This window comes from Symphodus melops (genome assembly GCF_947650265.1).
Source record: "Symphodus melops genome assembly, chromosome: 14".
Classification (NCBI taxonomy): domain Eukaryota; kingdom Metazoa; phylum Chordata; class Actinopteri; order Labriformes; family Labridae; genus Symphodus; species Symphodus melops.
The window spans coordinates 5,672,009-5,686,941 of NC_136704.1; the positions used below are offsets into that span (position 1 = coordinate 5,672,009).

The 14,933-nt window shown below is 43.6% G+C and overlaps 1 protein-coding gene across 10 annotated transcripts in view; it reads right to left on the minus strand.

Annotated features, from left to right (window-relative positions):
- The window catches only part of LOC306834810 (uncharacterized protein), a 106,418-nt gene that overhangs the window by 62,731 nt on the left and 28,754 nt on the right, over nucleotides 1–14,933 (minus strand). For 9 of the 10 annotated variants that reach the window (XM_079361019.1, XM_079361022.1, XM_079361026.1 and 6 more), the window contains exon 3: nucleotides 12,722–12,778. The exons of the other annotated variant lie outside the window; for it this stretch is intronic. In XM_079361019.1, coding sequence (XP_079217145.1) covers nucleotides 12,722–12,778 — 57 coding nt within the window. The remainder of the gene's footprint in view (nucleotides 1–12,721; nucleotides 12,779–14,933) is intronic. 10 annotated transcript variants of the gene reach the window in all.

The following is a 14,933-nucleotide window of genomic DNA, read 5'->3' on the forward strand; positions in this document are numbered from 1 at the left end:
CATCAAGTGTTTGTCTCTTGGATATTGGATCACCATCTCATGAGGACGATGGTGTATATATTAAGGCTGCTTGGTCATCAACATATATGACTATACTGAACTGTAAACATTACAAAAGTCAGAGACGCTCAACTAAAGCTTCTAAATGGACTATTTAATTGTTGTGACAGTTTACAGTTTAATACCAAAGTTGACTGCTTTTCAATAACTCTCCACAGCAGATACCACTGGATACTTTGCCTAACCAAAACTGACTAATCAGAGCTGAGCCGACAGGATTCGCTGAGATTCCTGCAGCTGTCCTCCAGCTGACCCCAGCCTCTCCCTGACTTCCCGCTCCTCGAGCTGGGATAGACACAATGAACTGAACAGAGTCGGGGCAGCTACAGTACCACAGGCACACAATGATGGTTCACCAAGAGGACAGGGTGCTGTTCTCTGGTAAGCAAAGATGTCCAGACAGCAGAGCATTAATCATGTACTTTGAATCAGGCTGAATCAGTCAGTTCCATTTCTGTGCACATTTACCTGCAACTGTCGGTCACACTTTCTGAAGCCGTTTTCACAGATACGTTTCTGAACAAAAGGAGACTATTTCCCCGAGAAGGCCCGATCGCCTCGCTGGGCTCGGGGGACAACAAGAAGGGACTGATCAGAGGACCTGAGTGGAAGATGTGGGGTGTAGGGGGTTAAAAGATCTGTTAAATAAGGCGGGGGCTAGACTATGAAGGGACTTAAAAACCAGTAATATTTTAAAATGAAGTGTGAAAGCAGCTGAAGAGTCCTTATTTTTGACCTGGTCTGGTCAACTGTGTCCAACTGCATTTTTATTAAGTATCTTTTTTTTTGTGCTTTCCAGGATTTTTAATGCTCACTGTATAATAGAATGCTTACAATCAATAATGTAATCATACTCTGTGATACATAAGTGTCAGTTAGCATAGCATAGTGTCAGCTATATAAAGAGAGAATTCAAATACCGTTGTGTCTGCTAAAAAACCTCAGAGCAAACAAGCTAATACGCAGCTCACGGTTATTCAATACTCTAGCCATGTGTAGAGATGGATGAATGAAATCAGGCCACAATCAAACAATCCAACTTGTTGACTCTGGAATTACGTTTGATCTCGAGAGGTTTTGCGAGATTTCCCGTCTGATCGGGGGATGTTTGTGAGTGAAATCGGCGTGGTGTGTTGATGTTGCCGTGTGGCCGCACACCACACACTGTACGACCAAAACTGTAACACCTCTGATTATTTATCGCCATGTGTGGTCTCTAAAATTTGGGATATTGGCCGACAATTTTAAAAATCCTGCCGTGTGAACCAGCCTTAAGAATGACGGATATTACCTTCAGGACCTAAAATGACCAACCAACATTCTCAGACGCAGTAGTTTCACAGCCATGTCACCACATTCTGTCCGAGTCCGATCTCAGGCTGTGACGCACGACACGTCGAGGGCCAGATACAGTGAATTCAATGTGTCGGAGATGAATGTGCATCAACAGAAAGGAGACAAGCAAAGTGCATTGGATGTGACGTCTGTCCTGTGTTGGAATCTTTTTTTCCAAGAGGCGTTTGTTTGATGGGATTCGGTGCAAACAGACACTCAGAGCTGTGAGTGGAAGCCATCCTGGCTTCTTTTTTAATATGTCATGGTCTCTTCCTCGGCTCTTTGCCTTAGCCGAATGACAACGCCTTGTTTGTCTGTGTGGAATGAAGACAACAACACTGGGGCAATCTGTCTGGGGCTATGTCGGTCCTATCATAACTTTCTCTCAACCTTCTGCACATCTGACTTTTTTTATTTAGCAGGATTAAGGAATTTTGCTATCACAAATAATTTTTCCATTTTTCTCACATTTGCATTTCAAGCTATCCCGCTTTCCAGCAATCCTCACTGTCATGGATCACATTGTACTGAGAAGAGCAGGGGGGGCTGTGTTAAAGCCACCACCAGCAGGGACTGTGCAGTCAGTACCTGTCAAATCAACAGATGAAGCGAACAAGTGCACGTTCCAGAGTGCAGCAGAGAGTTAAAAACATCTCCAGTTGCCCATGTTGATGTTTCCAAAACCGGATCATTTCACATTTAAAGCTCAAAAGGCAAATCTGAGGCTTTCATATTTCACACACAAACCCAAATATTCTGACAGGAGAGCAAAGAGGAAGCCATTTATTCAGTCAAACATGAACACTCTCAAATGTTGTGCTATGGGATTCAAAAACAAACACACACACCTTCACATGCGAGAGGAGCTGATGAAAAGCTTCTGTCTACACAGACGACATCAGCAAAGGAGGAATTAGGGTTTTTTTTTTTTTACTCCCCAGCTCAGGGATTTAAGTTGATTCATGAATATTTAAAGGAGATTTATCCGACATTTTCCACCAAATCACTTCTTCCAGTAAAGCGGGATGACGGCGCGAGTCACATTTTTGACAAAGATGGTGATGTGCTCAGCTAAAAGTTAGAGAGTAACGGTCTGTCACTCAAACAAAAACATTATGACATCATGAAAAGTAGGCGAGGGCAAGGTCGGCTTTTGAAGGGTGACACACACTGGTAGTTTTTTTTTTTTTTTTTTTTTTTTCATTTTTCCCCCCATACGCCGCTCTACATGTTCACTTCTAAAAACACAGAAAATGTAGAATTATGAATCTGTACAAGATGTTTCTGTAACCGTGGCACTGAAGAGTCTGCAGCCACACAAGCAGCTCTGTGAGGTTGTAACACTCATTATAACATAACAGCTGATAATTCACCTGATGCTATATCACTGTTATTATTCCACTCTAAACTTAGTTAAACATGACAGAGATTTGGGCTTTAATTAAGAGGTTAACGGGTACGACAACTGGAAGCTAACGCTAACATACATGCTAAACTATTGCACTTCAACCACTCAGTAACATGGAGGTCAGTGCTCCCAGAGAGGGACCTAAATAACTCAGTGGACTCCTTCTTCAAGACACACAAATCACTTAATAGAAGAAATGTAATAAAGAGCAAAGGAGTAACGTTTCAACGTCTTCCTCAGAATCAAACAGTACAGGAAACAATTTGAAGCAGCTAAATACACATCTACTGAAAGTGGGAGGAAAGCAGTGAGGTAACTGGAACATCCCGTCCCAAAAGTGATCATATTTAATATACATGCACAGTCGATAAGGTGACAACTATTTCTCCTCAGAGACAAAGGCGACAGTAGATCCGGAGAGTGTCACTGATCCAGAAATCGTTTAAACGGGAGCTTCCTGGTGTGCGGACCTTGTTAGCGTTTCCTTTACCTTGTCGTGTTTAAGGACCGAGCACCCAATAAGGGATGTGCTCCTCTCTGCGTCTGCCTTGAAACCTTTCTAACCCGTGTCCATTTTACACAATTATAACATCTCAAATATTCATCATCATTTTCCTGCTCATGAGGAGGATTAAAAAAAAGTCGAGTTGCAACGTTCGCCTGCCCGCCGTCATCACCTGTTGGTTTTGTCATTACTCTGGTGACGCGATGGGCGAGGGGCAAAACTCTAGTCAAGTCCAGTCTTGACCAAAATGTTGCACAAGCTTGGCGCTCTCCACTCTCATGGAGCTCATGATGTAACACCTTATTACAGACGATCAATTATGTAGAAAGCATGCTGCAGGCATGGCAGGAGTTCAAAGATGATGTATGTGTTCGCTGTGCGTGGGCAGATGCACATGATGTTCTGTACGAGTGTGGGGCTCTATTTATACATCATGTACAGCACTCCTCAAGTTTTTTTCTTAGAATTGTTCAATTTTGAGTTATTTTTCTCCCTCTCACCACATTTAAGGGAGGGGGAGGAGAAGAGACGTTTTGGGGTAAGCAGTCCTCTCAGGGTTCTGTTTTTCATGAATGTACGATTGTTCTCTTAGCTTTCTGTATATTCTTTTTTTTTTTTTTCCAAACACTACACAACTCTGAGTGTAAGTAGGACATGCTGCCCCACATAGACTCCCACACACACACGGCCCAGCTCACAGAGAGGATCCCACAGGTCAGCTGGGTCTCTGGAGGTTAGGTTTTAGAGGATGGTAAAGCATGAGCAACACAACAGCGTATATATAAAGGTAATCTGCTGAGTGGACTCAACAAGGTCATATGTTATGTGGTTTCAATGTGGCAGAAAGTAAGCAGGTCATTCGTTTTTACTCTGTTGAAATCGATCATCAGGTCTACTGAAAATATTAGACAGAATTGAGAGAGACACATTCTAACTTCCTTATTTGACCTTGGAGAACAACGACATTTTCATCAGTCTCAGCAGTTCTTTGTGTTAAGAGTTAATAAATCCTCTTAAATCATCTTCTTGTTTAAACAGATGTTTAAAAATGATGTACACAAGTTTGCACGAATAAACATACAAGTGTCTGGACCGGAATTTAAAGGTCACATATACTCCAATTCAACATGTTTAAATAAGTCTTAGAGCTGCCCAAAACATGTCTCATGTTTGTGAAGTTTCTTGTTGTAAATCCACTCTGATCCATCCATCATGTCTATAAACCCCTCTATTTCAGCCCTGCTCAGAACAGGCTGTTTCTGTGTCTGTAGCTTTAAATGCAAATGAGCTGTGTGTGACCACGCCCCCTCTCTGGAAGGACTCGGGTGGCTCTGGCTTTCATAATCCATGTCCTATTGTTTACGGTGCGAATGCAGACACCGAGCTGTGGGAGTGTCACCCACCTGGAGGAGGGGCTACTGCCCTTTGTGATGTCATGACGGGAAAATCTACAAACTTTTGTCACAATGTGGGGGGTTTGTACACAGACTCGGGACACATATCAGTGTTATATGTGACCTTTAAATGTCCAAGTGCCACAAAAGCTCCAGTCATGCTATCTCTATCAGCTCTTTGCATCATAAATTCATTTTACCTTTCATGTTTGAAACCCGACTTCAGTCTGCCATCGACTGTGGAAGAGACGTTCATATAAAATACCTGACAGAACTCTTTAAACAAGGCGGACTTCATTATTAACACCTCTGCTGTCTGTATTTCTAAACCAAAGCAAGGAGTGAAGAGACTAGAATAGAGTTTTTTTTTCTCTTCTGAAAAATGTAAGAAGAACAAAGGAATATTTTTTGTTAGCAGAAAAGGAACACTTCTCAGGAGCTAAAGAAACCATTTCCTAATCTCTGAGCTATACATTATGAAAACCCAGCGCCTGCAATGCTTACAGCCAGGATGACAGAGCGCCCCGGAAAGCTGCTAAACTGTAAGAATATCTGAAAAAAGAAAATACTGGGACAAGAAGAAAAAAAAAAGACTGAAAGAAGCAGCAGTGAGACATTAGATCGGAGGTTTAGTTCAGGTTGGTTAGAGGAAGAAAGAAACCCAGAAGCCAGGTCAGTGAGTGTTATATATCAGTTTATTAAGACAAGGTGCAGACACACAACACGGAGAGGCAGGTCTATAAAAAGTACACATCAAAGAGGGTGGATCTAAAACTTTGTGGTACATACAGGATTCGTTTTTGTGCATCGACAATGACAAATAATCAAAATCTAAATCTAAAAACTAAAACGACCACAATAACCGCTGAGCACTAAAATGTTGTCTCTGAGTAGCTCTCTTTTATAAATGATATAAATGTACTGATACTGAGATACACTCACAGCCAGTGACAGTAAAGCCTGACCGATTAATCAGCCAGCCGGTAATATATATAATATAATATATAGATTATTGGGAATCCAGTGACTATCAATATCAGCTAGTTTTGTTGCAGTTCCACTTTCCTCTTGAGTGACCATCTTGTCTTCATTATTATTTTTTCCACAAGTGTTTAAAACTGCTCTCAAGGGATCAACACAATAAATGTGTATATCCATATCTCTCTCTACAGACCAAAGACACATCTGAGATATATGGGCCGTGATGTCAGTATCCATATAGGGCCCAATAATTAGTCGGGCCCTAATCAGAAGGCTAGAGGAGTTGTGAATGAAATCAAAAAGCTTATTTTGCCTGCCAGAGGAACATTACTAACCTTTATTTATCTTTTTTTTTTTTTTTGAGGGTTAGATCAACCAAATTTAGCTGAAAACAAAACTCAACTCCCCAGCAACTTTCCAGAGCTCAGTATCAGTAAATTTAAAGATTCTTCAGACAGCTACAGACACATCCAAACAAACAGAGATAGTGGTGCGCAAACTGAGACAAACAGAAACTGAGAGATGGAATCAGTTGAGGTGACGACTTAAAAATGGATGCATGATTGTCAAAGGAAGCTCCTGCTCTAATTGACTCTCTCTCTCTCTGTCTATTTGGTTACATTTAAAGAAGTGATAAAACAGATCGAGTCCACGGACGATGAAGGAAGTCTGAAGTGGTAAAAACACACTGAGCATAACCCAAAGAGTCCTTGTAAAGGTGAAACAATATGCCTGCGTGTGTGTTCGTCTGTGTGCATGTGTGTGTGTGCATGTGTGTGTGTGTGTGTGTGTGTGTTTGCTTGCGTATGTCTGGATGGGTCCAGCTTGCAGCACTGAGGATTTAGTTGAGAGAAGTCAGACAAGAGGACGATGTGCTTGCTGCGGGACACTGTCTGTGTCTCTGTGTGTGTGTGTGTGTGTGTGTGTGTGTGTGTGTGTGTGTGTGTGTGTGTGTGTGTGTGACAGAGAGGGCTACAGATGTGCATAATTATTCAATTTGACCTATTTGCTCATGTAACAGCTGGCTTATTATTATTAATATTATTATTATTATAAAAAATATATATACACGATTAGACACAGAAATAGATGAGGGAGGAACAAGTTATTCTGGTCAAAGAACTATTGAGGCAAGGGAAGAAAAAACAACAACAGACGATTGAATTTCAAATGTGTATGCATGCCTCAAAAACAGACACCCAGTTCACCCAGCAGAGACTCAGAGTGCAGCTGTATTATGTGGAGGAACAGGGAGTGCTGAAGCCAGGACATGGCAGAGAGAGAGAGAGAGAGAGAAATAGGCCCTTCATCTAAAGAGTCACAGGAAGGCTAAATCGTGTGTGCATGTTTATATTTTTATATTTTGTGTGGTTTTTTTTTCACAGGGAGAGGGGAAAGGTGCACAGAAGCGGAAGCACAGCTGATTGACAGTCGGCATGGCGATGTAGGCGGGCTCTAGTCCTCTGAAGCATGGGGGATTGGAAGGCGGGGGGGGGGGGGGGAGAGAAGAGAATGATTGGAGGAAAGGGAAGGAAGGGTGGGAGTAAAAACGAATGGAGGAGACGGAAATCTCCACCCAAAAAAAAAAAAAAGGAGAGCGGCCAAAAAGAAAGATGGATTCATTCAAATTAAGAGAACAAAGGGATGGTTTCACAGAAAGAATAAAGAGGAGATTTTACAAATATGAGCATGAATAGAAAAAAGATGCTCATGTGGAGGGCCGATGAAGAAACAGGGAGAGAAAGAGGGAGAGAAAAAAAGGGGGGGGAAGAAAGCAGGTTAGTCAAAAAAAAAAATCAACTCCAACTCTTCTTTAAACTCTTGAGCAAAGTGAAAGGGTTAAAGGTTAAATGCCACTCATTACCTTGTGTTAGTCAAATATTTGCAAAGCATCACACGGTGAAGGTCATTTACCATCCATGCAGAGGCAGCATGCATTGAAGGACACATGCAGCATCTCAACACACACACACACACACAGAACAACAAGCACACATACACACATCTGCATTTGCCCTGCCAGGATTCAGCCTCCGCTCTCGATCCTCTGACCCAGTTACTACTTATAGAATATATACAGTATATAGCGCCTGTGTGCTCTCTCCTGGCTCTGCAGCAAACACAATGATGAATGAATCCGGCTGCTTCGTCTGCTTAAGCCGGCCCCGCATATCAAACAGTTTTCTCCTGTAGCTGTGCTCCTTACTGTTGCATTATGGGGAAATTAGCAGGGGGGGGGAAAAACCTGAACTCTCATCACATGTATTTCTCTCCACACATGCATCACATAAAGCTCTGTAAGCATGCCATGCAAACAGCCACGCGGCTCAGCGGTGAACACAGACGTCTGATCACTCCTCCCACTGTCACCAGCATCCGAACAGACCAGGCTTCCTGTCATCTCAGTGACACACGGCACACATGACACAGTACACGAGAGAACGCGGTGGGCAGGTCGGACAGACGCATCCTTCCCACAATGCACCTGTATCAGCCGCTCAGCTTATCCCAGTTTAATTCCTCAGCAGACAATAGAGCTGTGGTTTCATTTTGAAAGAGCCGCAGAAAGACTTTATCACCTTCACCACGGTAACATGACAGTTCTTTAAAGTCATTACTTTCATCTATAAAAGCCTGTTCCTGATTTTAATAAAGAACCAGACGCTATTATTCTTCCTTTTTAATCCAGCTGCAGAGCACTGAGCTCGAAAATACATTCATACATGGAGCTGATGTTAAGTGCTAAATAGTAAAAACAATATGGACGCTCTCCTGCAGACCCCCAACTAAGGCTGAACGATTTTAGGAAAAGATTGAATTGCGATTTTTCTGGCAGAAATTGCGATTTCGATTTTGATCACGATTTTCTTCAAATCAAGCTTGTGCAATGTTCTCAATGTACAGTAACATTTACAGACAGGACAGGAAATTACATCATACCAGTTAAAACTTCAAATGCCAGAACTCTAAATTAAAAGAATGAAAACTGAAGTTAAGAATTGATTTCAGATTTATTTATTTATTACGAAGAAACACACAGACGGTGTGATGTTCTTGTTTTTAGTGTCAGTTTGACAGAAATCTGGTCATAAGTGTGGATGTATTTTGTGCCTTTGGGGTTGCCGTAGGTGACTTAGTTCACAGAAGTTATGCAACAAGAGAAGCCAACAATGTCTCCATATTTTCTTCTAGCCATACGGCTGAAACATTTGCCTGTGAGCGTTCAGATCTTGTGTTGTATCTCTAGAGTATGTTTAATAAAGTTACAACGTGAGACAACAATTGACACGTTCGCGATGCTAACGGCTAGCATTCCTATTCATACTCTCATAGACGTTAGCATCAAGCTAGCAGACTTTTCGCTTGTTTAGCATATTGATGAGATGAATAACTTGTGTTTTTATGTCTGTTTAGTTTAACAGCTTCCTTTATTAAAGACTGGACACAGAAACTTCAGCTTCTTTATTGGAGGAAAATTGTTAGCTATGTGTCGAGCTGTGTATCAGGCTAAAGAAGTCACGCACACACGCAGGGACAGAATAGACGGCGTGTGTAAATTGACACAGCTCCTGGGTCAGTCGGGAGAAGCGCTGCAAAAAACCGCGGCTTTGGCGATCACGTGATCGGGTTTTTTGAAATCGCGATTTCGATCAGAAAACGATAAATCGTTCAGCCTTACCCCCAACCCTTCCTCCTGTCAAACTGGGTGGGTGTCCTGCTGCGAGTCCTCTACAGTTTGTCTTTATGAAGACGAGGTTAAGACCACAGCGGAAGGTGGGGAAAGTTTTCGGTTTGCTTTTTATGTAAAATGCAGGAAGACAGTATAAAGAGACTTTCATGAATTTGTGAAAACGGAGTAAAACTGGAGTGAACATGCAGCGCGACCTGGAGCTGAGTTGGAGGAATAATTAGCTGCAGTTTCAGCGTCTTTGATCGACTAGCTTCCCAGTTGTCCATGTCTTTTTGTTCCTCGTGACATTCCACACAATAGCATTCCTGGCTGACGTCGGGGGTTGCCCCTCACTACAGGATATTGGATCGTAAATGATAAACAGGCTTAATATTTGAGATTATTTTGCGCAAATCGGATCACTTAGTCTTTACACACCTCACACCACGGGAAATCTGGGAGGATAATCTTTAGAACCGTCAACAAATCAGGACTTAATTTTGGTGGGAGCGGATGATGGGGCTGGAAAGTGGCCTCAGTTTAGCTCAGAGAGCCCCATATGCATGCAGGCTGTAGGTTTCTACCCCAGTCCGCTGTCCAGTCAATAAAGAAACTTTCCCTTTCCGTTTTGACGCTACATTCATTGTGGTCCGCTGTTTTCTACACATGGTAAGCCGACTGATGCAGATATGTGCAGTTGTGGGAATCTAGCATGCTCTCAGTAAAGAAGACTTCTGAAGTCTAGCCCCATGCAAAGTCCCCTCTCTGCTAACGACATGCACAGCAGCTCTGCAGCTTCACATGGAAAGACTGAAAAGTGACAGGAAAAAGTGAAATGAGGATCAGCAGTGTGTGAGAGGCTGAGAGACGAGGAGGAGAAAAGGAGACAGACTATTGGAAAAAAGAAAATCTGATGAGCTGGTTTCTAAAACGTAACACACACACACACACACACACACACACACTTCTTCTCTCACTCTATTTCAGACAGCCAGAGGGGGAAAACGGCGGGTCGGTTCATTAGACACGATAAATATTCCCCTCTAGAGCTGGATCTCTTCTCTCGAGCTAATTATCTCCAATATGAGATAACACTCGAAGCATTCATTCACATCAGAAGCAGCTACAGGACTGATGAGGGAGAGGGGCTCCTCAATGACTTCAATGGTTGTTCACTTCACTTCATGGATTGCACTCTATATTATCAGGACGCACATTTGACAATGTCCTGTTGTCCATAGGTAACATTTTATTATGCATCAATGATTCAAACAAGTTCTTTAAAACAATATTCCTCATTCTTATGAACAGAAGAGTTTACAGTCCATACACAGTTGTATATGGTTTGTGGTCACACCCACAGACAGACTGTAAATATTAATGGGTGGAGCCTGAGTAATGTGGTCGGTGGGGGGGGGGGGGGGGGGGGGCTCAGCAGCAGATCATTTATGCTGTCTCCTCGTAAAGCCAAGGAGGGTTTTAAAGTCTCCTCGTGAAGCCAAGGAGGGTTTAAAGTCTCCTCGTGAAGCCGAGGAGGGTTTAAAGTCTCCTCGTGAAGCCAAGGAGGGTTTAAAGTCTCCTCGTGAAGCCGAGGAGGGTTTAAAGCTGAGGAGGGTTTAAAGTCTCCTCGAGCCGAGGACGGTTTAAAGCTGAGGAGGGTTTAAAGCTGAGGAGGGTTTAAAGCTGAGGAGGGTTTAAAGTCTCCTCGAGCCGAGGACGGTTTAAAGCTGAGGAGGGTTTAAAGTCTCCTCGTGAAGCTGAGGAGGGTTTAAAGTCTTCTCGTGAAGCCGAGGAGGGTTTAAAGTCTCCTCGTGAAGCCGAGGAGGGTTTAAAGTCTCCTTGTGAAGCTGAGGAGGGTTTAAAGTCTCCTCGTGAAGCTGAGGAGGGTTTAAAGTCTCCTCGTGAAGCCGAGGAGGGTTTAAAGTCTCCTTGTGAAGCTGAGGAGGGTTTAAAGTCTCCTTGTGAAGCTGAGGAGGGTTTAAAGTCTCCTTGTGAAGCTGAGGAGGGTTTAAAGTCTCCTCGTGAAGCTGAGGAGGGTTTAAAGCTGAGGAGGGTTTAAAGTCTCCTTGTGAAGCTGAGGAGGGTTTAAAGTCTCCTCGTGAAGCTGAGGAGGGTTTAAAGTCTCCTCGTGAAGCTGAGGAGGGTTTAAAGCTGAGGAGGGTTTAAAGTCTCCTTGTGAAGCTGAGGAGGGTTTAAAGTCTCCTTGTGAAGCCGAGGACGGTTTCAAGTCTCCTCGTGAAGCTGAGGAGGGTTTAAAGCTGAGGAGGGTTTAAAGTCTCCTTGTGAAGCTGAGGAGGGTTTAAAGCTGAGGAGGGTTTAAAGTCTCCTTGTGAAGCTGAGGAGGGTTTAAAGCTGAGGAGGGTTTAAAGCTGAGCAGGGTTTAAAGTCGAGGAGGGTTTAAAGTCTCCTTGTGAAGCGCTACATTCGACCAACCTGTCAATAAACTCATCTACGACACTAACTGTGGACGTTTGATCATAAAATCAAAACACGACAAAAATCCACCGCTTGTATAGTGTGACAGTGACAACAACATCGAATCAGGCTGTAATCATGTTCATTTATGCTGTAAAGGTTGATCCTGGAGCCCGCCTCAAGTGGACACTCGAACTGCAGGAGTTTGCACCTCCACACGCTGCTTGGTCACACCTCAGTCACTGATTGAAGGTACTCAAGACGGTAATGGAGCAGTGTCCTAATTGGATGTTGAGGGTCGTTAAGGGCCAGAGTTGATTTTCAAAGATCACTCTCATTTTGCCTGCCAACAGGTGTTGCAGAGGTGCAAGCGGGTAGGTGAACTGCTTCAGACGGAAGTGATCGCACCCGACCTAAAAAGCCTCTGCATGTTTCACAAGCTCTACGGCCATGAGCCAGGTCAAACCAGGATCCATATTTGGAGATGATGAGATGAAGGAGATAAAGGGAAGCTACAATTTGACACTTTTCAAAGACAGTCACTTTTCCTTGAAGTTCCTACGTCACTGTTGGCCTGTCAATATTCATGACTAGTTCTCCCTTACTGTTTCAACAGCTTTCTGCTTTTGTATGTGATGCATAATTATTATTTTATGCATCCGTTTCTAAGTTCATATGGTCGTGTCATCTTTGAATGTTCGAAAGAGAGTATGTGCATTTATTTGTTTGCATTATTCTCTTACATGCTCAGATTCGAAGCAGAGATGTTGGAAAAAAAGAGCAGCCGCCTTGTACACACACGCGCACACACACACGAACACAGAAAATCAAACTGAACAGAAAAAAGGTGGAGAGACGAGAAAAGAAAAGACCAAGAGGCTCGGTGGATGAAAATGACCAGGCGGCTGCAGCAGGCTGACTATTGCAAGAGGGAATTATGGGAAATGTCTTACCAGGCTTTTGCACTCCATGTGCTTCTTGCTCTCCATTCTCCAACGCAGTACTGGTGTCTACACACACACACACACACACACACACACACACACACACACACACAAACAAACAAGCACATTACTATCTATCGGAGCTTCAATGACTTGACGAGACAGGAAACAAACCGCTTCACATCCGTTTGTAAAGCGGAAATATTAAAGAGTGAGATTAAATGAGAACCACTGACCCTGAAACTCCCTGGAAACAAGGTGTGTGTGCGTGTGTGTGTGTATCTTCTGTCTGCCAGTGAGTGTGTCTGTGCTCTGCTCAGGCTGCGGCAGGCAGAGAGCAGCGTGAGCCGCTGAAGGAGTTAAGGCTATCTGACGTCTGGCTGCTGAGTCACAGCACTTTATCTGGCGTGCGCTTCCAACAAAAAAACACACGAGCATGTAAACGCACAGAGCACATGACTTAACATCAAGACCAAACTCAGGCTCTGATGAAAACACGCACATTGATAAGACATGTGTAGCAACTCATAAAGTGATAACGGCCAACGAGCCCAAAACTGTCTGGATTATCATGTCGTGGGTTCAGCGCTTAACGCATGCAAAATGCCAAAATGCCGCTCGTGGTCGCTTTCTGCCCATTCAGTCAGAGCTATATTTCTGATGAGCTTATGGGCAGGTTGTTTGTTTACTCTCGGTTACCACGGTGATCTCGGTGAGATAACTCTGTTAAACTGGGAGGTATGTGGCCGGTCGACCCAGTTATCCACCTCTGTGATGCAGACGCACAGGAATGCATGCGAGGCACATGCAGCTACAAGCCTGAAAACCAAGACCACTCTACGGTCAACGTGTGCAGCCGCTGATGTACAGAGCATGCTCAGATTTAAGCATCAAGACGCCGAGAAGCACACGGAGGAACGAAAACATGTGTCAAAGACAACGAGCATGACACAAAACAAAGGCTCAGGCTCACTTATCGAAGACAGATGTCATTCAGAGTGCATGTTACATGTGCATCATTGCACAAATCAACAACTCTGTTAAAAAAAAAAAGAGGGGGGGGGGGGGGTCCTCCTCCGTCTGGCTCTCCTGCTGACAGAGGACAATAAATTGTGGCCGGCCTGCCTCGCCCTCGCTGTTTGGCACTCTGCGTGTCAGCATGTCTGAGTTTGTCCGAATGCACACGGCGTGCCACAGTTGATCACTGGCAGCACCACCCACGGTCCGTCCTCCAGCAGCCTGTCACTGCAGAGTGCCCACATGCAGTCTGACTGTCTGACCGGAGTGTCTGGGTTACCAAAACAGGCCCGAGAGCTGAGTCAGGCTCGCTTATATGTCACTTTCTCTTATCTGCTTTTTCACTCTCTGCTGTTTATCCATCTGCTTATTCACCTCCACACACACACACACACACACACACACACACACACACACACACACACACACACACACCTCACCAAAATCTACCTAAAACCTCTGCATTTTACTACTACTACATCTTGGACTGATAAACTCATGCTTTCAATAGGGAAAAGTCAATATCAACATACATATTAATATCCCCATTCTGTGTTTTATGGAACTGCTCTATTTTTTTTTTTTAACAGAACAATATCAAAGACGTGATTGTTACTGTTGTAAAGAATGCAAAAAACAGTATTTAAAAAGCCTGCCTGTAATCACATAGACATAATTTATGTTTTTATCCATTGGCTTCATTTGTCTTTGCAGTTGCTTTTGTATATTTGTTCAAACGTTCAGGGGTGCTGGGCTGCATTCACCACCAGGGGGCTCTCATTTAAAACAGAAGGCCCGGGTTCAGATCCGACCTCTGGCTCATTCCCCCCCCCCCCCCCCCCCCCCCACACACACACACACACACACACACACACACACACACACACACACACACACACACACACACACACACACACACACACACACACACACACACACACACACACACACACACACACACACACACACACACACACACACACACACACACACACACACACACACACACACTCTCTCTCTCCCTGATTTCTGCTTTTATTGCCACTGTCCTAGCTCTAAAAAAAACGACAATAAGAAGCTCCAAAAATATATTTTTTTAAAAAATGAACATATCTATATTTGTCTAAAATCATTTTAACACAGTCGACTGGAGCACTATAGGCTTATTACAAAGAGTAATACATCTGGATGCTCCACATTCTCC